General features: G+C 41.6%; 1 protein-coding gene across 2 annotated transcripts; it reads left to right on the top strand.

Moving 5' to 3' along the window:
- Positions 1–1,731: 1,731 nt before the first annotated feature.
- Positions 1,732–25,675, top strand: MCUR1 (mitochondrial calcium uniporter regulator 1). 2 transcript variants are annotated; one of them, XR_010134181.1, is made up of 9 exons: positions 1,732–2,455; positions 9,429–9,548; positions 14,120–14,223; positions 15,077–15,178; positions 16,084–16,125; positions 17,565–17,636; positions 22,424–22,568; positions 24,473–24,587; positions 25,599–25,675. XR_010134181.1 is itself a non-coding variant. In XM_019030114.4 (9 exons), exons 1-9 carry the CDS (start codon positions 2,029–2,031, stop codon positions 25,652–25,654), a joined length of 1,092 nt encoding a protein of 363 aa, XP_018885659.2. In that variant the 5' UTR covers positions 1,732–2,028; the 3' UTR covers positions 25,655–25,675. The 2 variants fall into 2 exon arrangements, 1 of the variants encoding a protein (XP_018885659.2); XM_019030114.4 differs by having other exon boundaries at positions 22,515–22,568.
- The last annotated feature ends 1,178 nt before the right edge of the window (positions 25,676–26,853 follow it).

Here is a 26,853-nt window from a genome sequence, read left to right as displayed (position 1 = left end):
GGATGAATCTCATCGATATTGAAGTCAGACGCAAAGCAGAAGAAAGACACAAGGCAATGCGTATTGTAGATCTCCATTTACATGAAGTTCAAAAGAAGACAAAACTAATCTATGGTCATTGAAATTTGAAAATAGTTGGCCGGGCGCGGTGGCTCACGCCGGTAATCCTAGCACGTTGGGAGGCCGAGGCGGGCAGATCACAAGGTGAAGACTTCGAGACCAGCTTGGCCAATATGGTGAAACCCCATCTCTACTAAAAATACAAAAATTAGCCAGGTGTGGTGGCAGACACCTGTAATCCCAGCTACTCGGGAGGCTGAGGCAGGAGAATTGCTTGAACCCGGGAGGCAGAGGACGAAGTGAGCTGAGACTGCACCACTGCACTCCAGCCTGGGCGACAGAGCAAGACTCCGTCTCAAAAAAAAAAGAGAAAATAGTTGCCTTGGGGTGGTGGTGGATTGTCTGGAAAACTGGCACAAAATAACTTTCTGGAGGAATGAAAATGTTCTAGATCTTGACTGGGTGGTGTATACAACTGCTAAATGTCATCAAGTTGAACACCTAAGTCTGTGGAATTTACTGTATGCAAATTATACCTCAATTTTTAAAAATTACAAAGGACTAACATTAAAGTTTGTGCCAGTTTAATCGTTCCTTTAATGTTGTGCACTATTTTCCCATTTTTTCACAATCACAAATTATGATACAATGACTATCTTTTGTGCATATGTGAAATTACCAATATTAAGCATTTTGACCCATAAAAATGACAAGTTTGTATAGTCAAACCTAGTAGATATTTAATATTTTGAATTATTCCCATTATCCCCATTCTTAGGTGACTTGAGAAAAGTTTACAAATTTTTGTTGATACTCATTGCTAAACTGCTTTTTCTACCAATTTTATAAATGTATACTCTTTTTACAAAAGTGTCTTAGGTTGGTGCAAAAGTAGTTGCGGTTTTTGCCATTACTTGCAATGGCAAAAGCCGCAACTACTTTTGCACCAACCTATGACTTGAATCCTGTTTTTCAGTTCTTCAAATTTTGATAGACACTTATCTTGCACATCCATATGCACGCTCCTCTCTTCCCAGCACTTTGTACATCTCTCATGGCTCATAACACATTCTTCTTCCATCACGTATGTGTACACATATGGCTGTATAGGAAAACAGCTTCTGGAGGATAAGAACAATTTGTTTTGCGGTTTTTTATTTTTAATAAAATCTCCTAACTTGGTGCCTTATGCATTTCATTTATTCATTCAACTAACATCTTCCAAATTCACATAAGGGACCAGTTATCTGTGAATGGTGTAACAGGCCTTGAAAAAGTCCACGAAACTAAACATTACCAGTTTCAAATATACCCGACAGGTCTCATTTTAACATTCATGCTCCACGTTTTAAGTTCCCAGATTGCTACCTTCCCATGTTTTTGGTGCTCTAATCTGGAAACAAAAACTCTGAAAATTTAGTTTTGAATGTATTATGTGAGGGCCTTTCCCTGGGCCCTGCTAATAATTCCTTAAAATGCTCCCCAGAACCACATGTTGGGGGACTTAGGATAATCAGTGAAATCTAGGGCAGCCCGTCGGTCTGGGACTTTTCACAGGACTCTGAAGGGCACCGGGGTAATTCCTTTTTAAGGACAGCAGTGCAGTGAATATGCAAATCGTGACAGCAACAAGCTCCTTCTAGTTCCGGAGTGCCCGCAGGCTCCTCCCGGTCGCCGCCGTCGCCTAGCGAATAGGGTTGGGGCTCGCACGGTCCCCGCGGCACCCCGAGACTAGCCATCCCGTCTCGTCCCCGCATCTCGGAGCGCCACGGCGGGCTCCTGCCGCCCCGCCCCACCCCACCCCCCGGCGCGCGTCCCGAGCCCCGCCCGCGCGCCCGGCAGGAAAGGGCGGTCCTGCGCTGTCGCCCACGCTCGCTCCCGCTGTCGGACTCTGGGCCTGGACCGCGCGTGACCGGCGCCAAGAGCGAGAGGCATGGGCGCGCGCCCGGGCCAGTGAACGGCTCCGGGATGGACTGCGGCTCAGTCGGCGGCCAGAGGACCCAGCGCCTGCCCGGCCGCCGGCGGCTTCTCTTCTTGCCCGCGGGCCTCAGCGGAAGACCCGGCGGCAGCGAAACCTCAGCACGCCGCTGCCTCTCTGCGCTCTCCGACGGTCTGGGGGCGCTGCGCCCTCGCGCCCCGGCGGCCCGCGGCGGCGTGTCACGTGCCTCACCGCTGCTCCTCCTCCTGCTAGTGCCCTCCCCGCGCTTGGCCGCCGCAGCCCCGCGCCGGCAGCTCGGGGACTGGGAGCGCTCGCGCCTCGGGTATGCCGCACCCCCGGCCGGGCGCAGCGGCGCGTGGAGGTGCTCACCGGGCCTCGGCCCGGGCGTTGCCGCTGCCGCCGGCGCCCTTCCCCAGTACCACGGCCCGGCGCCTGCACTCGTTTCCTGCAGGAGAGGTGAGGCCCGGGTGGGAGAGGAGAGGGGGCTCGTCTCGCGGGGTTGGACGGCGGGGCGGGGATCTCAGCTACAGCCTCCCCGAGGAAAGGCCCGGCAGGCCGGAGGGCGGGTCCTCCAAGGCCACCGGCATCTGCCCGGAGCGTGGGTCGAAGGTCCGGGCCCGCCCTGCTCGGCCGCGGTGGCGGGGCTTAGCCCAGAAGAGACGAATTCCTGGGAATCCCGGGCGCTAAAGTTGGAGGGAGGTGCGTGCTGGGGCGGGGAGGTGGTGCCCGCCCACTCCTAGGGTCTGCTTTTGGGCGCCGCCTTCCAGGCGTTCTGTTTGGCAGCGCCCAGCCTGTTGGGCGTTCAAGGGGAAGGGGTGTGTATGTTTGAGGAGCAAAGCTCTGGGAAATGAAGGGATTGCTTTATAGTTTGATTTCAAATTCTGATGGAATCATTAATTCGTGGAGTCCTAGCGTCTGCCCTGTCCCTGGCCCTTTTCTAGATGTGTGAGATATATCAGTCCACAAAATCTTCCCTCTGGAGCTTAATTCTAGCAGAGCAGACGCAGTAAATATGTGTGTGTGGATATACGTATGCATAATTGATGTATATATAATTTATATATACAAATAATTTTTATATATTCATAATTCGATGCCTGGTATAGAAAAATAGGATAAGGCTTGGGAAGTGGAATGGGTCTCCAGTTGTGAATTTAAATAGGGTGATAAGAATCGATTTCATTGAGAAGGTAGCATTTAATTAGAGTCATGCATCTCTTCAGGACAGTCGCCTACTGAGAAATGAGTCATTAGGCGACTTCTTCCTTGTGTGAATATTGTAGGGTGTGCTTACACAAACCTGGATGCTACAGCCTACTACACACCTAGACTATCAGGTAGAGGCTAGTGCTCCTAGGCTACAAACCTGAACAGCATGTTACCGCGTACTGAATACTAGAGGCAATCTGAACACAATGGTATTTGCGCATCTAAATGTAGAAAAGGTAGAGTAAAAATATGTATTATAGTCTCATATACCACTGTCGTGTGTGCCCCTCTGTCCTGGGCTGAGAGGTAGTTGTGGGGCGCATGACTATTTAAAGGAGGTGAGAGAGACCACTGCCCTGGAGATGAGGAAAGTAAATAGAATCAATTTATTAGATAGCATATTGTTGATTAAAGAAAAAAATCATTTCTGATAATCAACAGACTTGGCAAAATTATCACTTTGGGCAGTCTATACATATTCATTAGTAGCCATCACTAACTACACATTTTTCATATTTTCTTCAACAGATAGGCCCACTAAATGTTGACCATATCTATAATTTAAGAATATCATTGGCTGGGGTAAAAACTGATTAGTAGAGCAATAAAGTGAAGGAAACTTTATATACAGAGAGTGGGGAATGAGTAGTGAACTCGATGTCACTGTCCTTCAGTAATTAGGAGTCGGAGATGAGTTTGGTCTTTATTCTGTATTTTGCCTTTTGTTGTGCTTTTTCTGACAAGCTAGTAATTTCCAATTTGTTTTTCTCTCAATGCAAGAGTATAGGGCAAAAAGAGAGTGTTCTTTCTCATGGATTTGCTGACCAATCAGTAAGGTGGTACTGTTGTTTTAGTGTCAGCTATCTCATTCTTCAGTCATCATAAAAAATGAGTATGGATGCATAAAAACAGAAGAGAGCAGAGACACAGTTAAGGAAGCATGTATGCCCATTAACCAGCCAATGAGCGTTTCCCAACCATTTGTTTGCTTGGTGCCTGAGGTTCTCAGTTGAGCTACTTAAGGATGTCATGAGTAGGAAGTTTGTATTTGGTTTCCTCATCCTGTCCAAGGCTACCTTTGGGCCTCTATTGTAATTGTGGGTTTTTAATATTCTCTTGATATGCTGAAGGTCCCCAGAAAGGGGAATTGCATGTTACACGTTGACACAGCTCAGTTGGCTCGCTTCCTTATGATCAGTGAGTAGTCTGGGAGTTGGCGGTGTCCTCAGGTACTGCCCTTTGACAGAAGGCAAGAGGGCATTTCCTTCCCTCATCAGGGGTTGGAGTGCCCAATGGAAAGTGGCCAGCCCTTCTGTCGACCTTTCAGAGGCAGGATTTCTTGGAAATAAACTTGCTGTTTCTGGTTCCAATCTTTTTGAAAAAGAACAACAATAACAAAAAAACTATAGTATCCAAATTGGCGTTACAAAGTAGTCATGTGATTGTTTTGTGTATGTGGGGGTGGGGGTGAGGAGGTTATGTTTTAAATACATGAATGATTATTTTCTTACTAGAAACAAGGAATTTAGGTCTAGAGTAACCCTGTCACTCTTCACAAGTCATTCCAGACTCAGGTGTTTTCGAGCTCCCTGACACATGGGGCAGTCCAGTAGAGTTCTGGGGCAGGTGAGGTGGTCCTTAGGAGGTCCCCTGGAGAAGTGCTTTCATTCTTTCACTCCCACTGTTTCTCAAGCTAGGTCTCTTCTGTGTTGGGCAGACATCCTGGGTCTCTTCTCATGGAGGCCAGTTTTAGTCTCAGGACTGGAAATAAACTAAAAAAGAGGTACCAGATTTAAGTGAGCTCGTTTATGTGAAAAGGGAAGAACTGAGGAGAAAGGAATTCATCTCAAATTTTCCCTCTAGACAGTTACATAATCCAGATTGTAGAAGTCATTACAGTTCAATTACCAAAAAAAAAAAAAAATTATTCCTAGCCTGCTGTATGCCAGGCCCTTTGCCAGATGCTAAAGATAAAAAATGAGCAAGACTGGCTGCTCCTGGGCAGCTTGGACAAATAGATGATACAGATGAGGAAATAATGTAGTAAGTGCTACGACGAGCTGTCTGTACTGAGCTGAGAACACAGGTATGGGCTCAATAAAGGTTGCTCCCTTAGCGGGGTGGAGGAAGCAGAGAGAACCATAAAGTGTAAAAAAGAAAATGCCACACCTGGAACTTAATGTATACTCAGTAAATTGGCAATTTAATGAAGAAGGGTAAAAAGAATGCTTAAAGTTTAACGATTGGGAAAGGGGAGCAAGCCATGCTTAAGCATGCGATTGCAGGAAATAGAATAGCTTAGGTTGCTAGAAAGAAAGCTGAAAGGATAAGCGTGGTCATAAATAGCAAGGGCTTTGTATGCCAGGTCAAGGACCTCCTGTCATAGCACAGTGGTTCTTTGAATCTCAGGGCCCAGTTTTACCAACAAACACAAACACACATAAGTCATTGCACTTTATATTGTGTCAGTCTGCAAATGGTTCTTGATATAGATATGGATTATTGCATCTCTTGCACTCATCTGGATGCTTACAGTGACCACAGCTACCCTCCCCTTCCCAAGCTGTGAGTAGGCTGGGAACGACTCCCATAGGCTGCAGCAAAGCGTCACATCTGTAGGGTTCAGTCCATTTTTTTTTTGTTTACTCTCGATTTCATTATAGGGTAATCGGGGTGAAGGACTGAGAGTGGAAGCTGATCAGCTGGAGCATCTTTCTGGTCATTCAGAGGCCTACTGGGGAAACCTTTGACCTTTGAGTTGGCAGGTGACCCTTCTTGCTCCTACCAGACTTCTACAACACCAGACCTCAGACTGGTGCCAGTTAATGGCAAAATTAGAAAAGTAATGACAAATATGTAGCAAGATTTTCATATACTAAGTTGATTAAATGGAAGTTCTTTTGATTGTTCATCTTTTTTTTTCTTTTGGTGTCATAATGTCCTTTTTAGTACAATATTTAATAGTAGTAGTAAGCAGCTATATTTAAAAGTTCTTTCATGACACAATTAAAAATTGGCAACTCAAATATTGTTTTATTTATTTATTTTTAATTAATTTATTTTTTTGAGATGAAGTCTCACTGTGTCACCTAGGCTGTAGTGCAGTGGTGCGATCTTGGCTCACTGCAACCTCCGCCTCCTGGGTTCAAGCAATTCTCTTGCCTCAGCCTCCCGAGTAGCTGGGATTACAGGTGCCCGCCACCATGCATGGCTAATTTTTGTATTTTTAGTAGATACGGGGTTTCACCATCTTGGCCAGGCTGATCTTGAATGCCTGACCTCGTGATCCATCTGCCTCAGCCTCCCAAAGTGCTGGGATTACAGGCGTGAGCCACCACGCCCGGCCTTTTAATATTTTTGTTTTCGATACAGGATCTTGCTTTGTCACCCAGGCTGGAGTGCAGTGGTGCGATCATAGCTCACTGCAGCCTCAAACTCCTGGGCTCAAGCCATCCTCCTGCCTCAGCCTCCCAAGTAGCTGGGAGTAGCTGGGAATACAGGCACACACCACCACACTCAGCTAATTTTTTTTTTTTTGAGACAAGGTCTTGCAGTGTTGCCCAGGTTGGTCTCGAATACCTGGCCTCAAGTGATCTTCCCACCTTGGCCTCTCAAAGTATTGGAATTACAACCATGAACTAGTTCACCTGGCCCAATCAAAAAAAAAAAAAGATTTTAGCAATTCATAAAATCCAAAAGCCAACTGTACCATATACTATACCACCTCCCTCAGATGAGTACCTTGAAACAAGAAGTTTACAGAATGGATTGGATCTGTGGCTAAATGCACAAAAACTTATAGAAAAGGTAATGTAAAAATTGTTAGAACATAGCTCTCTAAAGATAGGCTTTTGCGAAGACATTACAAGAAAAGAATGCTATTGACCGATATCTCTTATGATTAAAGATGAGAAAATCCTTAACAAAATACTAGCAAGCCAAATCCAGCAACTTATAAAAAGTACAATGTACTTAAAGTATAATGTACTTTAAAGTATAATGTTCCTAAATAAATGGAAAGACATCCATGTTCATTGATCTGAATACTTAATATTAAGGTGGCAGTACTTTTCAAACTGATCTACAAATGTAACACATCCCTATCAAAATCCCAAGTGGTTTTCTTGTAGAAATTGACACACAGATCCTAAAATTCATATGGAAATACAAGAAAACAAGAATAGCTAAACAACCTTGACAAACAACAGAGTTTAAAACCCACACCTTGGGAGGCTGAGGTCGAGTCTGTAGTGAGCTATGCTTGCACCACTGCACTTCATCCTGGGCAATAGAGCGAGACCCTGTCTTAAAAAAAAGTCAAGAGCAACAACAAAAAAAACACTTTCTGATGTCAAACTTAAAACAAACTTAAAAGTAATCAAGAAAGTGTGGCACTGGCGTAAGGACAAACGCATAGATCAATGCATTAGAATGGAGAGCCCAGACACAAGGCCTCATGCTTACAGCCCACTGATTTTCAACAAGAGTGACAAGACATTTCAGTGGAGGGAATGGTGCTGGGACAACTAGATATCCACATGGAGAAGAATGAAGCTGAACCCACTACCACACACCATTTAAAACACTAATCCAAAATGAGGAAAAGACCTCAATGTAAGAGCTAAAACTAAAACTCTTAGAAGACATGGGTGTAAATTTTCATGTACTTGGATTACCTAGTGGTTTCTTACGTATGTTATCAAAAGCACAAGCAACAAAAGAAAAAAGCACAGGCAACAAAAGAAAAAACAGATCAATTGGACTTCATCAAAAGTAAACTTCTGTGCTTCAAAAGACAGTATCAAAAAGTGAAAAGACAACCGACAGAATGGGAGAAAATATTTTCAAATCATAATCAGATAAGGAGCTTGTATCTAGAATATATGAAGAACTCTTACAGCTCAGTAATAGAAAGACAACCCTATTAAAAATGGGCAAAGGACTTTGCCTTAGTCTGTTTTGTGCTGCTATAAGGAGATACCACAGACTGGTACTTTATAAAGAGAAGAGACACATTTCTTGCAATTCTGGAGGCTAGGAAGTTCAAGATTGAGGGGACCACATCTGGTCAGGCCCTTCTTGCTGCTTCATAACATGGCAGAAGGCAGAACAGCACACGTGTCGGGGAAGGGGTGGCAAACTCATTCTTTTATCGGAAACCTACCCCCAGGATAGCAGCATTAATCCATTCATGAACAGAGCCCTCCTGATAGCCTAGTCATATCCCTTAAAGGACCCACCTCTCAACACTGTTGCTTTGGGGATTAAGTTTTCAACACATAAACTTTGGGAAACACGTTCAAACCATAGCTGACTTGAATACACATTTCTCCAAAGAAGATATCCAAATGGCCAACAAGCCCATAAAAAGATGCTCAGCATCATTAGTCATCAGGGAAATGCTGATTAAAACCACAGTGAGATACCACTTTACGCCCAATAGGATGACTGTAATTTTTTAAAAACCCAGATAATAGCAAGGGTTGGTGAGGATGTGGAGAAATTGAGACCCTCGTGCGCTGCTAGAGGGAGTGTAAAATGGTATAGCTGCTTTGGAAAACAGTCTGGCAGTTGCTAAAACAAACGTGGAGTTATCATATGATCCAGCAATTCTACTCCTAAGTGTATTCTCAAGATCATTGAAAACAACGTCCATGTAATTCGTAATCGCTAAGAAGTAGAAACAGCTCAAGCATCCTTCAACTAGTAAATGGATACACAAAATTTACTGTAGCTATACAATGGAGGAGTATTCAGCAATACAAAGAAATAAAAGTACTGACGTGCTACAACATGGATGACCCTTGAAAACATGCTAAGTGAAAGAAGCCAGTCACAAAAGACTATATATATTATATGATTCCATTTCTATGAAATCTTCAGAGTAGGTAAACAAAAGAGACAGCAAATAGACCAGTGCTTGTCCTGGGTATGGTTGGGGGCAGTTGAGAAGGGCTGGGGGAATTGGAAGGTGACAGCTAAGGGGTACAATTTGTCTTGACAGTGATGAAAGTATTCTAAATTTGATTGTGGGATGGTAGCACAACTCTATGCCAAAATCTATTGAACTGTATGCTTGAAATTGGGTGAATTGTATATCTCAACGAAGCTGTTATAAAGTACCACATAGGCTTTGGGGTATGCCTTATTTTCTCCGGGTGCTGAGTTGCTTTTGTTTTGCATGAAGTCTGTTTTGAGCTTACTGTCCTTTCCACCCTAGAGCTAAGCTTGTCTGCTGGATCCCTGCAGCTGGAGCGCAAAAGGAGAGATTTCACCTCTTCTGGGAGCAGGAAGCTCTACTTCGACACTCATGCCTTAGTGTGCTTACTGGAAGACAATGGTAATCCTCTCTCATTCGTCATTTAGTGCCTTAGAAAAACACTTTAAATTATGACTTCTCTTATGGTTTCATTTAATTTCTCATGTTCCTCTTTGACTTCTGTTTTTTATTTGTATTTAATTAATTTATTTATTTAGAGACAGGCTCTGGCTCTGTCACCCAGGCTGGATTGCAGTGGCGCAGTCTTGGCTCACTGTAACCTGCCTCCCAGGCTCAAGCCATCCTCCCACCTCAGCCTCCCGAGTAGCTGGGACTACAGGCACACACCACCATGTCTGGCTGATTTTTGTATCTCTTTGACTTTTAGGCCTATGGGCAATCTTTTAATTAATCTCCATTTTTTTAAGTCCTCATTTTTTGCTGGAGGACATTTTTGCTTCATCAATAGAATGGAGACTTTTCTCACACATTGTCTCTTTGTCCAAGTGAAGTGTATTTCTGTAACATCACCATGGAAGTACAGTGTTATAGGTAAAAATTTAGACACAAGTCAGCAAAGCTGAGGAATGATTCCTATGACAACAGTGTCTGAAGCACAGAAGTGATAGTTTTATTACTGTGCATCTTGTGTGCTTTTTAAAATCCTGTGAAATTGAAATGTTGCTGAGTAGCAGTTCTTGATAATTTCAACTTACTGTTCTTTGTTCTTTTTTCTTTTTCTTTCTTTTTTTTTTTTTTTGAGATGGAGTCTCGCCCTGTCACCCAGGCTGGAGTGCAATGGCACGATCTCGGCTCACTGCAACCTCCACCTCTGGTTCAAGTGATTCTCCTGCCTCAGCCTCCTGAGTAGCTGAGATTATAGGCACGAGCCTCCACGCCCAACTAATTTTTGTGTTTTTCATAGAGATGGGGTTTCACCATGTTGGCCAGGCTGGTCTCGAACTCCTGACCTTGTGATCTGCCCGCCTCAGTCTCCTAAAGTGCTGGGATTACAGGAGTGAGCCACCGCGCCCAGCCCTCTTTTTTCTTTTTAATACTCAGGCTAACATTCTCCGTTATTGCTGTTGAGATAAAAGATTGTTCTGGTATATATGGCATTCATTGAAAATGCACTTTAGACTTAGAATGTAGGGAACATTCTCATACTAAATCATATTTAGACAAATACACCGATTATAATTCTCTATATGGTGACACATTCTCAAAAATCAGAATTTCAAAATAGTGTAAATTATGCTTGTGAAATAAATTTGCCTGTGCTTTTACTTCATTGTGTAGTTATTTGTCCAGTTGTACATGTTTGTGTCAGAAAAGCTACTCTCTGTAGAGGTACTTTACATGCCTAAGACAAAGTGACAGAATGAATTATTCTGTGCTTTGTGGGAGAGAGCAGCTCTGGGCTCGAGCCTAACCCTGCAGACTTCTAGTTGCCTAGCTTAGGAAGCTTTTTTCCCCTTCTCAGTTTCCATTTATTTGCCCATCTATAGTATGAGTGTAATACGAATTCCAAAGATCTTTTTGAATATTAAACAAGATAATACGCATGAATGAACTTTGGAAAAACTGTCATATGCTGTGTAATAATTTTCACAACTTTTCCTGTCCAACAGTAGGCTTTTTTCGCCAAAACTTCTTTCAGTACAGAATTTAAAAGAGAAAAGTAGAAGTGAGAAGGGAGCATGTAAAGTTAACGCTGATAAGGCCAGGCGAGGTGGCTCATGCCTGTAATCCCAGCACTTCAGGAGGCTGAGGTGGGAGGATGGCTTGAACCCAGAAGTTCAAGACCAGTCTGTGCAACATAGTGAGAGCCTGACGCTACCAAAAAAAAAAAAAAAATTGATAAGCAGAAGTCTTCCTAGTTTTCTTGATTTTAAACCTTAACCCATGGTTATTTGCATCTTTCAGGACTGTGGTGTGAGGGCCACACTGCAGTACGTGGTATGGAGGGGCTGTTCAATCCAACATGGATGAGTTGGGGGTGTCTGAGATGACTGGCTGAGTAGGAGGCCAGGAAGGACTTTTCCAGGCATATTCTACCCTTTCTTTATCCAGACCTGTGTCTTCAGGTTAACAAAATTTCTCATATGCCTGTCATCTCACCCTGGTTCTGTCCTATTCCCTCGTGTCTACAAAAAATTAATTTCTGCCTCATAACTCAGTAGGTTTTCAGACTTCCACTTTTTTTTTTTTTTTTTTTGGAGACAGAGTCTGGCTCTGTCTTCCAGGCTGGAGTACAATGGCACAATCTCGGCTCACTGCAAGCTCCGCCTCCCGGGTTCATGCCATTCTCCTGCCTCAGGCTTCCTAGTACCTAAGACTACAAGTAGCTGGGACTGCAGGCGCCTGCCACAACGCCTGGCTAATTTTTTGTATTTTTAGTAGAGATGGGGTTTCACTGTGTTAGCCAGGATGGTCTCGATCTCCTGACCTCGTGATCCGCCCGCCTCAGCCTCCCAAAGTGCTGGGATTACAGGCGTGAGCCACCGTGCCCGGCCAAGACTTCCACTTTTTCTTATCCCTTTCTCCTCCCACAAGTGGTTATAAAGTATATGGCTTTAGAGTTTGTTTTACAATCAACATAAGTTCTCTTTCTGCCTTTATTTTTCTTTTGCTCATCATTGCCAAATCTAATTTTTTTCTTTTTTCTTTTTTTTTTTGAGACACAGTCTCACTCTTTCGCCCAGGCTGGAGTGCAGTGGCGCAGTCTTGGCCTACTGCAACCCCCACCTCCCGGTTTCAAGCGATCCTCCCACCTCATCCTCCTGAGTAGCTGGGATTACAGGCATGCACCACCACACCTGGATAATTTTTCTGTATTTTTACTAGAGACGGGGTTTCACCATGTTGGCCAGGCTGGTCTCAAACTGCTGACCTCAAGTGATCCACCCATCTTGGCCTCCCAAAGTGCTGGGATTACAGGCGTGAACCACTGTGTCCAGTTGCCAAACCTAATTATGTTTAAACATGAACTCTTTTTTTAATTAAAATTTTTTTAAATTTTATTTACATTAAAATGGAGATGGGATCTCACTATGTTGCCCATGCTGGTTCTGAACTCCTAGGCTCAAAGATCCTCCCGCCTTGGTCTGTAATCCCAGAGTGTTAGGATTACAGGCGTGAGCCACCACACCCAGCCAGTGAACTCTTCTTAATACAACTTTAAAATTTGGCAAAAGTTTAGTTTGAGTTTTTAAAAACTAGGAAGACAGACGAGAAAAAAGAAAACAGAGTCAGAGCTAAACAGTGTTAACATTTTGGTGAGTAACCTTTTGTATTTTTTTTCTAGACATGTGCACAACATGTGTTGAAAAAGAATTTTGACGAAAGTGATGGGAATAGGTCTTTGGAGGTTTTTTTCCTTCTCCTTTAAATCTGTGTCTTTGGTTTTTTTGTTCATTATAGTCCCATGCTTCATCTCATCCACACAAATTCCATTAATTAAGTACTACTTTATTCCAAAAAATACACAATTAATTACAGGAATCAATAGATTCTTCTGAAATTCTTATAGCTGGAAGCATTTAATAGAACTGTTTCCCAGGCACTCAGTTTTAAGCATTTAATTAGAATTTATGTTAAATAGGAGTTACTACCCAATGTTTTTAAAAACAATACCAAGTACTGGCCAGGCGTGGTGGCTTGCGCCTGTAATCCCAGCACGTTGGGAGGCCAAGGCGGGCAGATCACCTGAGGTCAGGAGTTCGAGAACAGCCTGACCAACACGGAGAAACTTCATCTCTACTGAAAATACAAAATTAGCTGGGCATGGTGGCTCATGCCTGTAATTCCAGCTACTCCGGAGGCTGAGGCAGGAGAATGGCTTGAACCCGGGAGGTGGAGGTTGCTGTGAGCTGAGATCGCGCCATTGCACTCCAGCCTGGGCAACAAGAGCGAAACTCTGTCTCAAAAAAAAAACAATACCAAGTACTGCATTGAATCTCTATCATTCAATTCAGTATCATTTATTGACTACGAAAGAACATATTTTTTCTACTTTGGGTCTCCCAGACTAGTTACTGAAGAGAATTGTGGAGGAAAAATGAAAGAACTGATTTTGTCTTTTAACATGAAGTTAGCCAGCAGCTAGATTACTATTTATATAGTCAATGATTTGACTGCCTTATGCTCGACATAAAACAACTGAGCTTTCCTATTTAAGGAAATTATTTTTTAATAATGTACACATTATAAAATTAAAGAAATATTGTCCACCGTAGAAAATCTACATAATGCAGAGAAAGAAGAAAATAAAAATGACTATGAATTTTTGTTAAATTATAAAAACAAGAATTGCATCTGTAATTTTGAGTCTTGCCTTTTTTCACTTGATGTTGACTTGCCGGCATTGTCTATGTCATTAAATAGTCTCTGAAAACATGACTTTTGATAGCTAGGAAGGACTTACAGATCAGTCAGCAAAGCCACTGGTACCTGGGGAAGCCAACTTGTATGTTTCGTGCTTGCTCTGAGTGACCAGCACGTCGTAGTTTGTGGCTGTACCCTCCTCCCTGCCTCCTACCACACTGTGCTGTACTCTTCCTCCTGGATTTGGACATTCACATGAATGTGTGCATTTGCTGTGGGCTTTTGTAACTCTGAGCATGATTTTTTTTGCTTGTGTCCTTGCTTAGGGTTTGCTACTCAACAAGCAGAAATCATTGTGTCTGCGTTGGTCAAGATCCTGGAGGCCAACATGGACATCGTCTACAAAGATATGGTCACCAAGATGCAGCAGGTTAGCCTTGTTGGGTGGTTTAGCAAATTAGGACTGTGAAGATGGGGTATTATTTGTAGTAATGTTTTAATATAATTTTTTGGATAATACCCCGTTGAAAAGTATATAGTAACTTTTACCATGATTAAGAGGCAAAAGATTACAGTGGCATAAAAAATACTTACTCAGAACTATTTAGTCAACAGTTGTAGAATCGTTATGCTTGAAAGCTTACTGTTCAAAATTATTCCAGTGAAATATACTTTAATAAATGGAGACGTGGTGTGAATTGTAGTATTATAGCATCATGTTCTCGAGTCTTCACATCACCACCCTTTTAGCTGTGGTTCACTTGGTAACAATAACCAGATATGTGGTTTTTGTTTTTTTGTGTTTTGGGGGGGTTTTTTTGAGACAGGGTATCACTCATTTGCCCAGGCTGGAGTGCAGTGGTGCAGTCTCAGCTCACTGCAGCCTTGTTGACCTCCTGGGTTCAAGCGATCCTCCCACATCAGCCTCCTAAGTAGCTGGGACTACAGGCGTGCACTGCTACAGCTGGCTAATTTTTGTACTTTTGGTAGAGATGGGGTTTCACCATGTTGCTTAAGCTGGACTCGAACTCCTTGGCTCAAGCGATCCACCTGCCTTGGCCTCCCCAGGTATTGGGATTACAGGTGTGAGCCACGTTGCCTGGCCAGATATGTGTTGTTTTTTTCTTTTCCTTTTCCCCTTTTGGAATAAAGGATGACCCTACTGAACTTCTTTTTGTGTCCACATTGTCCTGGTTTCTCAATAAGAAGATAGCACATTGAGATGATAGGAAGTGGACTTTTTAGGGTAGACTAGATTATGTGTTTTGTTTTTCTTTTCCTAGGAAATCACTTTTCAGCAAGTAATGTCTCAGATTGCGAATGTGAAAAAGGATATGATTATTTTGGAGAAGAGTGAATTTTCAGCCCTCAGAGCAGAAAATGAGGTAAAACAGAGCCTCTCACAGTTAGAAAGTTGATTATATTAAGACATTGAGATAAATTATATACACATAAAAGAGCACACGTTAAGTGTACATCTCAGTGAGTTTTCAAACAGTGTGCACTTCCAGTCAGATGGAGCAGGAAAACTTGCCCAGTGTTCCAGAAGTCTCTCTCATGCCTCTCAGTTGCCCCTGCCCCAGAGGAAACGCTGTCCTGGCTGATAACACCATTGACTAGTTTCGCCTATTCTAGAACCATTTGATGGTATCATACTGTGTGTCTTGTAGCAAGAGATCATTTTTTTCATTGTCTATAGTCTTAACATCAATAGGCCCCATCATTCTATTGTAATGTGTATTAGAATTGTTTCCAGTTTTTGGTTATTTTGAATAATTGCTACTGCGAAATATCTCTTGTGTTTCTTTAAATAGAGCATATGGGATCAGCATTTAAATAAGTGCTCTCTATGCATTTTCCTTTTATTTTTGGTCCTATTTAAAGTCCCATAATAGGGAAGGCCATTTATTGCCTGTTGACCCTAGCCTTGTAAGAAACCTTCTAGCAAAAAGTAAAGTGGTAAAGTTTCAGACTCTCTAGGTTGTCCTTGAAATCAGTTATTTGAGGGTAGAATTAGTTAAAAGATAAACTGAAGGAGATACTAAATAAAGCAGGGTCACTGAAGGCAAATGTGTATGCCAAACACAACTGAGTTAACTTTGTGTAGCCTTCAAGATGAATTCAAACTGATTTCAAGATACATGTGTTGTAATGCCATTCTGCAATCAATACGGTGTTCTGAATGAAGGAAAAACCTGAGGAACTTGTGCATAAATATGTATTGTAATATTTGTTGGTTACTACGTTTTATGTTGTTCTTTCTAATGACTTTTTTTTAATGTGTTTTTAGAAAATAAAACTCGAACTACATCAGTTAAAACAACAAGTAATGGTAAGATTCACTTTCCTGTTTGTTGGCTGGTTTGTAATTATATAAACTTATTAATAAGTATAATATTAGAAATGGATGTTTTTAAAAACTTAATTCTTTGTGAAATGTTTGTGTAATATGCCTCAAAAGTACACATTGGAAGATTTAGCTAAGAACACAGCCAATGAATGAATTACTGTTGTCTGTAACCATATTCATTAACAAAATTGTGGCCGGGCATGGTGGCTCATGCCTGTAATCCCAGCACTTTGGGAGGCTGAGGTGGGTGGATCACCTGAGGTCAGGAGTTCAGACCAGCTTGGCCAACATAGTGAAACCCTGTCTCTACTAAAAATACAAAAATTAAGTGGGCATGGTGGCAGGTGCCTGTAATCCCAGCTACTTGGGAGACTGAGGCAGGAGAATCACTTGAACCCAGAAAGCAGAGGTTGCAGTGAGCCGAGATTGCGCCATTGCACTCCAGCCGTGGTAACAAGAACGAAACTGTCTCAAAAAAAAAAAAGAAAAGAAAAGAAAATTGTGTTCTAGGAGGAATTAAGTCATTTTTAAGTAAAAGTTTTTCCAAAGTGCCGCATGGAAGGAACCCTTAAATTCTCTTAGACTGTCTTTAGAGAATCACACGTGATTTTTAAATGCTTACTGTGCCAGCTATTTGATGTTTTTTAAATAGAAAAAACATAGATGTTAAAGAAAAAAAGGCTTTGATATGTGTCAGAGAAAAGGCTCTATGTAAACCGGATTTTAATATTTTGCTGCTTTGAGTCCATCTTTGCTTTCCAAAGTTGTTTAAGATCAGCTTTATTCATAAGTTCCATTCGGAGATTGTATGAGGAGTCTTGAGGTTAAAAGCAGCAACAGGCCGGGCGCGATGGCTCACGCCAGTACTCCCAGCACTTTGGGAGGCTGAGGTGGGCGGATCACAAGGTCAGGAGTTCAACACCAGCCTGACCAACATGGTGAAACCCCATCTCTACTAAACATACAAAAATTAGCCAGACGTGGTGGCATGCACCTATAATCCCAGCTACTCAGGAGGCTGGTACAGGAGAATTGCTTGAACGCAGGAGGCAGAAGTTGCAGTGAGCGGAGATCACACCATTGCACTCCAGCCTGGTTGACAGAGTGAGACTCCATCTCAAAAAAAAAAAAAAAAAAATGGCAGCAACAACCCACTCTAGACTGGCATAAGCATAGAAGGGGGTTATTTGTGTCTAACTGGGAAGTCCTGGGACGGGCTGCCTCCAGATGTGGCTTGGCCAGAGTTCCCTGATGCCAGGAGGCCTAGGTCCATTTCTCTGGAAGCCCCTGGCTCTGTCCCTCCCTGAGCTGCCTCGCCTAGGATAGGGACAGTGGGGGCAGTGGTCCCAGTGTCACGTCCTCAGAGAGTTTGGGTTTCTTACTTTGGATTTTTCCTTCTTTGTTGTTTGCCCTCCTTTTAGGATGAAGTGATCAAAGTCCGAACAGATACCAAATTAGACTTCAACCTAGAAAAGAGCAGAGTAAAAGAATTGGTACGTTCCTTTACTAAAAACACATTATGAATTAATTTATTTTTGGAATGGAATGCTTGGTTAAGCCTAAGTTTATGTACATGTCATAGGTACTGTTAAATATTTATCTGTTTATCAGTGTTAGGCTGTATTTTCTCTATTATAATAATTTTGGATTAAGACTTAAATTTGTTGCTTTCAAAAGTAACATTAAAATTAAAATCCTAGTCAAATTAGTCAGTTTGAATCTTTGTTTCAGAAATATTAGATACATGTTACATAGAGATTCATAAAGAAATTAAATGCAATCTTGATCTATTTAATACTGACTTAAATCTTCATAGGTCTTGATCTTGTAAAAGTTAAGTTGATTATTTCAGGCTTGAATAATAGTAAATTATTAATATTAAATAATATTAAATTATATACTGGAATTCAAGATTAAAACATTTCTGGCCGGGCGCAGTAGCTCGCGCCTGTAATCCCACTACTTTGGGAGGCCAAGATGGGCAGATCACCTAAGGTCAGGAGTTCGAGGCAGTGTGCCTGCCCAACATGGTGAAACCCTGTCTCTACTAAAAATACAAAAAATTAGCCGGGCGTGGTGGCGGGCACCTGTAATCCCAGCTACTCGGGAGGCTGAGGCAGGAGAATCGCTTGAACCCAGGAGGCAGAGGTTGCAGTGAGCTGAGATTGTGCCACTGCTCTCTAGCCTGGGTGACAAGAGCAAAACTCTGTCTCAAAAAAAAAAAAAAAATTTCTATGTTGTCTTTTAAATGCAGTGAGAAGTTGTTAGGGTATTTTGTTTTGTTTTCTATTTTTGTTTTTTTTGAGACAGAGTCTCAGTGTGTTGCCGAGGCTGGAGTGCAGTGGCACCGTGTCAGCCCACTCTAACCTCCGTCTCCTGGGTTTAAGCAATTCTCCTGCCTCAGCCTCCCGAGTAGCTGGGATTACAGACGCCACCACCACACCTGGCTAGTTTTTATATTTTTAGTAGAGACAGGGTTTCACCATGTTGGCCAGGCTGGTCTCAAACTCCTAACCTCAAGTGATCTGCCCACCTTGTCCTCCCAAAGTGCTGGGATCACTGGAGTGAGCCACTGCGCCTGGCCGGCAAGTGTGCTTTTTTTTCTTTGTTTTTGTTTGAGACGGAGTCTCGCTCTGTCACCCAGGCTGGAGTGCAGTGGCGTGATCTCAGCTCACTGCAAGCTTTGCCTCCCGGGTTCACGTCATTCTCCTGCCTCAGCCTCCCCAGTAGCTGGGACTACAGGCCCCTGCCACCACACCCAGCTAATTTTTTGTATTTTTAGTAGAGACGGGGTTTCACCGTGTTAGCCAGGATGGTCTCGATCTCCTGACCTCGTGATCCGCCCGCCTCGGCCTTCCAAAGTGCTAGGATTACTGGAGTGAGCCACCACGCCCGGCCTAAGTGTGTTTTAATAAAGATATGTGTCGGGTTGCCTCTAGTGATTTTTAACCCTGTCTGAATATTCAGCCGTCTTCTTGCTCAGACTTTATTTGAATTTGGTAACATCAGGTGCCTTTTTTATTCTTAGCATAATGAGAAATAGGGCAGAGAGAGCATCTTGCACTAACACAAAACTGAATACACATGCAGAAACTGAGTACTCACAACTGTTTGTTGTTTTTTCATTTTTGGCAATTTGCTTTTAGATAAAATGTGCTATAATGATAAGTGAAGCTAATACTGAAACTCAAAAAAGTAACCTACTTGTGTTTTGGACCTGCCACTGGATTTCAAGAGTTAATCCAAGCTTTGTTATACAAAATAATTATTAAGGCTGTGTTACCTGTCTTTCTAGTCTTACAACAACAGTCTCCACCCATAAAGATTAAATCACCTAGTGTTACTAAAATAGTTACTGACTATAGTATGTCACTGGTGTCTGGAAGAGGAGAAACTCTTTTGGTTACCTTTATCTTTATGTGTTGTATACTCAGGAAGAACTGAATTCACTTGATGTAGGAAAATGACTGTGTGTAGCTAACCAACCTGGGAAAAACTACATCAAGGACATCAGGAAATACAGGGCATGAATGTAGATTAAAGCCAGTGAATTTTTTAAAATTTTATATGGAGTCATTTTAATAACATAACTAGGCTGATATATATGTACATTTTTCAATCATGTAACATTTAGATTTTACTCATTTTAAGTCATTAACATCATCCAGCAAACAAAAATTTTCCAGAAATTTTTTTCACAATTACAGTTTTAGTCTTTAAACCAAAATGAAAAAATTTCTGCCGGGCATGGTGGCTCACACCTGTAATCCCAGCACTTTGGGAGGTCAAGGTGGGTGGATCACCTGAGGTCAGGAGTTCGAGGCCAGCCTGGCCAACGTGGTGAAACCCTGTCTCTACCAAAAATACAAAAATTAGCCCAGCATGATGGCCCACCTGTAGTCTCAGCTACTCGGGAGACTGAGGCAGAAGAATCATTTGAACCCAGGAGGCAGAGATTGCAGTGAGCCGAGATCATGCCACTGCACTCCAGCCTGGGTGACAGAGTGAGACCCTGTCTCAAAAAAAAAAAAAAAGAAAAGAAAGAAAAAAAAGATGAAATTTCATTCTTGCAAATATTCATATTTTTAAATTATTGGATATATAGAGTAGATCCATTCAGTGTTCTTATAAAATAAGTAAAGCTTATAATATTTTGCAAATTTGATAATGCAGCACTCAAAATACTTAACCTGATTTTATTTTACTTGAATTTACTAGTTAAATATGCTGATAAATATGATTTACATGTAATTACTTTATCTGGAATGACTATATTGACCTTAATCTCCAGAAAGCAACCAATGCACAGAGTTTCAATTAAATCCTGTCCATCATGATAGTAACTTTTTCTACATGACACAAAAGTGTCTTTGTGGTATATTTGAACAGTAACTGTGACTATGAATTGTTCTTATAGTCTTTTTTTAGTGTTTCATTATTTTAATTTCAGTGGGTTTTGGGGGAACAGGTGGTGTTTGGTTACATGAAGACGTTATTTAGAGGTGATTTCTGAGATTTTTGGTGCCCCCATCACCCTAGCAGCATACACTGTACCCATTGTGTAGTCTTTTGCCCCTCACCCACCTCCTACCCTTTACCCCAAGTCCTCAAAGTCCACTGTATCATCCTTTTGCCTTTGCATCATAGCTTAGCTCCCATCAAGCCAGTGAATTTATGTGATTTAGTAACCTAGCGGGGAGGTTGTTCTTGGTAATCATAAACTTGGATTACTCTGAAGCACAAGGCAGTAGTAAATTATACAGCGAGTGTGTTTGTAACATGCATTGGTGAAGATGAGTTTTTTGGCTCTCGTTCTTTCGGTAAAGTTATCATGTTAAATATTAAATTGCAAATTAACTATGATATTTACAGCCAGTTCCAAAAGCAGTATGGCATATAAACTTCTGGGGCATGGGGATATAGAGCTACATAGATGTTATTTTTAAAACCATGGCAGCGTCAAGATTTAGGCTCTTCTTTTGTGGGTGAGTCAATGTTGAGTTAATGAAGACTGAGGTTTAGTGGTGCACAAAATCTTGTTCCACGCCGCCCTCTAGTGGTGATCTGATGCATAGGGCTCTCCTGGTCTGAAACCCTGAGGTTTAAAGAGCATTGTTCTTGGTTTTACAACCTACTTGGCTTAGGGTTTTGGGGTTTTTTGTTTTTGTTTCTCTTTCTCTTTTTTTTCTTTTTTTTTTCTACTTCTAAGCTCCCAGTAGTCCCAGGAGAACATTTTATAGCTAGAAAGTTTCTATATACTTCAAAGGATTAACTTTTTCTTTCTGTAACAAGGTTAATGTAGGTCTTAAAAGTCGTCATTTAAATTACTGATCGTCATATGCTCAATTAAATCTTGTTGCCCACTACTAAGGAGATAAGTCTGATTTCAATCTTACTGGCTACAAAACTGCACTAAATCTTTTCACTGACATTAATAGCCAAAAGGCGAGATACTTTAACTCTGGGTAGAATTAGTTCCTTTAGTAACACTGGATTATGGCTACGCCCAAGTGGGTTTTTTTATTGTTATTAAAACCAACATATGCAGGAGGCTAAGGCAGGAGAATTGCTTGAACCTGGGAGGCAGAGGTTGCAGGGACCCCAGATCAAGCCACTGCACTCCAGCCTGGGAATAGAGTGAGAATCCATCTCAAAACAAAAAACCAAGCCAAAAAAAAAAAACCCAACATGTGATGAGTTAGTGTATTTATGTATTTACATTGTATTTTATAATCACAACACAATGTCTTTGTCATACAATAATAATCCTTGGCAGCTATTTTTTCCCCAACTTCATACCTTTTCTGTCTTTTGTTGAGACTCAAGTAGTGACCTGTTTTGCTACTAGTTATGATGGGATAGCTCCTAAATTGAGTTGAGTCTCCATTTTCAACCCTCTCAAAACCAAAAACCGTATGACTCAGCATCCTTCGAAATTGGTCCCCAGGGAGTGCTGCTACAATAGTGGGAGGGACCTAAAGACATCACAGGAAATATGCAGGGAGAAGTGACAGATGACTAAGGAAATCCAGATATTAGAGGAATGAGTAAGTATAAATAAGAAACTTTAGCCAGCACGGCAGGTCATGCTTGTAATCCCAGCACCTTGGGAGGCCGAGGTGGGCGGATTGCTCGAGCTCAGAAGTTTGAGACCAGCCTGGGCAACATGGCAAAGCCCCATCTCTATGAAGAAAAAAAAAAGAAACCTCAAGTAACAGATATAAAGAAGCAGGTAGGCTACTTAATCCCAGAGGTGACTTTCTGGTGTTACGTATTCTAGGAGGTACTGAGACCAGAATATTTAAGGCACCAGAGAAGGAGAAGAGAGAGGAGTAGATCAGAATCTGACCCATGTTACGTGTTTATTTCAGTATTCATTGAACGAAAAGAAGCTGCTGGAATTGAGAACAGAAATTGTGGCATTGGTAAGAAACAAGACTTTGATTTTTCTTTGTCTTGGTACTCATCTTTGCTTCGTCCCATGCATGGTTGTTTGTAATGATAATAGGAAGTTACATGCAGGTTTACTGTCATGGGAATTTTTTACATTGTGCTAAAATACACACAACATAAAAATTAGGATCTTAACCATTTTTTAAGTGTACAGTTCAGTACATTTGAAGTACATTCACATTTTGGGGCAACCATCGCCACTGGCTATCACAGAACTCTTTATTTTGCAAAATTGAAACTCTGCACCCTTTATACATTCCCTTTTCCAGCCCCTGGTGACCTCCATTCTACTGTCTATGAATTTGACTATTCTACATAACTTATATAAATAGAATCATAGCGTTTGTCTTTTTGTGGCTGGCTTATTTCACTTAACACAGTGTCCTGAAGATTCATCCATGTTGTTGAAATGACAGGACTTTCTTCCTTTTTAAGGCTGATTAGTATTCCATTATATGTATGTGCCACATTTTCTTTATTCGTCTGTCCAGGGCACTTGTGTTGCTTCCACCCGTTGGCCTTTGTGAATAGTGCTGCTGTGGGCATGGGTGCACAGATGTCTGTTGGGATCCCTGCTTTCAGTTCTTTTGGGTATATATGCAGAAGTGGAGTGTCACAGGATTTTTTGCACTTCACAAAGTGTTTGGTTATCTTAATGGAAGATAGTTATCCTATGAAAGATTTAAACTTTCTTGATGAAAGTTTCCTTTTCTTCTTTCTTCTTTTTTTTTTTTTTTTTTTTTGAGGTGGGGTCTCGCTCTGTCAACCAGGCTGGAGTGCATTGGCTCAATCTCAGCTCACGGCACCCTCCTTCACCTCAGCCTGTAGAGTAGCTGGGACCACAGGCTCACACCACCATGCCCTACTTGAGAGTTTGTTTTTCTTAACGAAAGTTTTATTAAGAAAGTTTAAATCTCAGTAATTGAAGAATACTGAGGAATGGAGAAGTCTTATTCTATTTTTAATTGATAGCATACATTTCTCCTTTTCCATACTGTATGGAACCTGGGACCTCTGAAACCCCCAAGAGGCTTTCGTGAGAGAATTCCAGAATCCTGGGATATTTCTCTGGAATACTTTTCTACTCATCCAGGCATTTATTTCTTTTTTTCTCTGCCTGAATTGGTAGCCATAGGGAAAGATTGAGTTGCTGTAGGAGTTTTAGTGAAGGATTCCCACGGTTTTTATGCTTTAATGCAGTTCTACAACCCCCTATAGCGTCGGCCAAACCCACTGCCTTTTTGAGGGTTGATTATGTATCCAGTTTAACTGTATTGTATTTGGGGAAGGACACAAATTGGCCGTGGGTAGCCAAGCCTCATAGTAATGAAACACTTGATATTTGAACATGAAAGAAGAAAGTTTTTTAAAAATATGACTAGAAATAGCTCAAGACAAGCACTGCCGCTTTCACATTATCTAAGACTCCATTTCTTGAAAACATTTTTGAGTTTACTGTCTATCTTTGACTAAGGAGGATTTAGAAGGATGAGACGTAGCCGTTGCCTTTGAGAACAGACTGGCCTCATAATACCACATCATTTGTATAGCAACCTAGAGCTTACAAATGCTTTTTCACATAGATTATCGCATTTGATTCTCTAAACAGTCCAGGTAAAGGCAGGGCCACTGGCTTGGTTGTTTCGTTTTGTTCTGTTTTCATTTTTTCAAATAGAAGGAAACTGAGGCCTAGAGAGGTTAAGGGTCCTGACCAATGCAGCGTAGAATTAGGGTTTTAGAACTGAGACTAAAGCCCAGGCCTCCGTAGTCTTACCCAGGTTTCCCTGTGACTGCACCCCGTTGGGAAGGAGCTATAGGATGGTGAGCAGAGGGGACGTGCTGTGGTCTAACGCTGTGACTCTCTTCATTTTAAAAGCATGCCCAGCAAGATCGGGCCCTTACCCAGACAGACAGGAAGATCGAAACTGAGGTTGCTGGCCTCAAAACCATGCTTGAGTCACACAAGCTTGATAATATTAAATATTTAGCAGGTAAGCTATTTTGTATCTATTTAAATCAACCTGAAAAGAAAATAAATTTATAAAATAAGTCGTTGACAGATACTGCATTTCATTGATTCCAACACTTTCTGAAATATTTTAACATCTCTGAAATTGGAAAGCATCTTACAATTTCCAGTAGATGAAGTATCATAGTTTAATTGGCACTTTTTCTTTCTTAGTAGTAAATAAAGTAATTGTGTACTTTATAATTGATAGAATTGGAAATTTGTAAGGTACTATAATTGAACTATAGTTATTAGGGATTTTAATGAGATTCAAGACAGGAAATATTTTATGGATAAAATGGAAGGTGTTTCAGTTGTAATCTTTCTGCTTCAATTGCTTAAACTCCTTTTAAGGAGTTATTTTACTTTCGCGATTTTTGATCCAAAAGAGAGAATGAACATTCATGTACCACCCCCCGCCCAAATTAACCATTATTTCAAGTCAGATTTAACGTCTTGGACTAATTAAATATTTTAAGGTTACAGCATTATTTAACAGTGAAATGTTGTTCTTTATATTAAATTGTGTGTTCCTGTCTCTATAGTGCATATACATAGACCTTGTGACCACAGAATTTTTGATATTCGAAACTTTTACGAAAAGTTTTCTTAGCCTAGGCAACACAGTGAGACCTAGTCTCTACAAAAAGATTTAGCCGGGCATGGTGTCATCTGTCTGTAGCTTCAGCTTCTTGGGAGGCTGAGGCAGGAGGATCGCTTGAGCCCAGGAGTTTGAGGCACAGTGAGCTGTAATCACATCATTGCATGGTGCACTCCTCCTGGGTACCAGATGAGACCGTGTCTCTAAAATAAGAAAATAAAATAAGGGGTGTGGGATTTGTTTTTTCAGTAGGCAGGCGTTTCACGGAATATGGCACATCAGTGAGCAATCTAAGTTTCTAGGTTTTCTTTTTTAGGTTTTCTTGAAAAAAGATGTTCCCTCAAGTAACTCTTAATAGAACTAATAGTACTCTCAATTGTTTTTTTCTTACAGGGTCTATATTTACGTGCCTAACAGTAGCTCTGGGATTTTATCGCCTGTGGATCTAATAAAGTGTCTATTTAAAGAGATTTCTACTGTTTTGCCTTAAGGATACCAGATTGTTGGCCGGGTGCGGTGGCTCACGCCTGTAATTCCAGCACTTTGGGAGGCCGAGGCAGGTGGATTACCTGAGGTCAGGAGTTCGAGACCAGCCTGGCCAACACGGTGAAACCCTGTCTCTACTAAAAAATAAAAACATTAGGCGGCCATGGTGGCGGGCGCCTGTAGTCCCAGCTACTCGGGAAGCTAAGGCGTGAACCTGGGAGGCGGAGCTTGTAGTGAGCTGAGATCATGTCACTGCACTCCAGCCTGGGCAACAGAGTGAGACTCCGTCTCAAAAAAAAAAAAAACCAGAATACCAGATTGTTGTCCTTTTGTTTTCTTGTTACACATTTGAGCCCAGATTTTGACTTAATGTGTATTATTTATTTTTATGAAAATTGTGGACACATAACCAAGATAAAGAAGTCAGGTATTCCATAGCCATTCCTTATCTCCTTTCTGCTTAGTTGACTTTCTAGCTGAGTGGTGCACAGTGCATGGAAGATTCCACTTATCCGGACCAGGAAGCTTGGTCTCATCTGTGGTGCACACCAACAGCAAACATTGGTGTAATTCTCTACAACTTAATCTTTGGCACATAGAGGATTTGGGGGTCTCCATGTTCAGGGCACAATGGCTTTAATAAGTGCTGGAAAATCACTGAAGCTAAACCAAGAGCACCAGATCCTCTTTACCAAAATACCCAGTCTTTAACATGAGCTAGTCCCTGTACCAGAGTATTGTTTCAGCTGTAGTTGGTTGTCATGTTAATAAGACAGCTGCACCTCTACCTTCTTTTCTTTTGATTTCCATTGTCTTGGTAAGTTATTGTTAGGGTTATTTTTAATGTGCCTTCCAGCCAGAAAAATAAGCTGTCTAAAGAAGCATTGCAATTGTAATGGGGACTCTTTTACCTCTTAGAATGCAAGATTTTCCCTCCTCCCTCCCTCTTCTCCATCTCTTTCCCTCATGATTTGAGAACTGTAATAATCCTCCACTGGTGGCATTACCTACCTAGAAGACCTGCTGATTCTTAGCATGGAACTTTGCTTCAGTTTGCAGGACAAAGTCTGCTTCCTTCTGGTCTTCATTTACTTTTTATACAAGGGATGCAGTCAGCTCTCCATGTGTAAGATACCTAGATGATGGATACATATTTCATAAA

The sequence above is a fragment of the Gorilla gorilla genome, chromosome 5 (genome assembly GCF_029281585.2).
Source record: "Gorilla gorilla gorilla isolate KB3781 chromosome 5, NHGRI_mGorGor1-v2.1_pri, whole genome shotgun sequence".
NCBI classification, from domain to species: Eukaryota; Metazoa; Chordata; class Mammalia; order Primates; family Hominidae; genus Gorilla; species Gorilla gorilla.
Note: the sequence above shows the minus strand (reverse complement) of the source record. Positions and strands in the feature narration are given on the sequence as shown.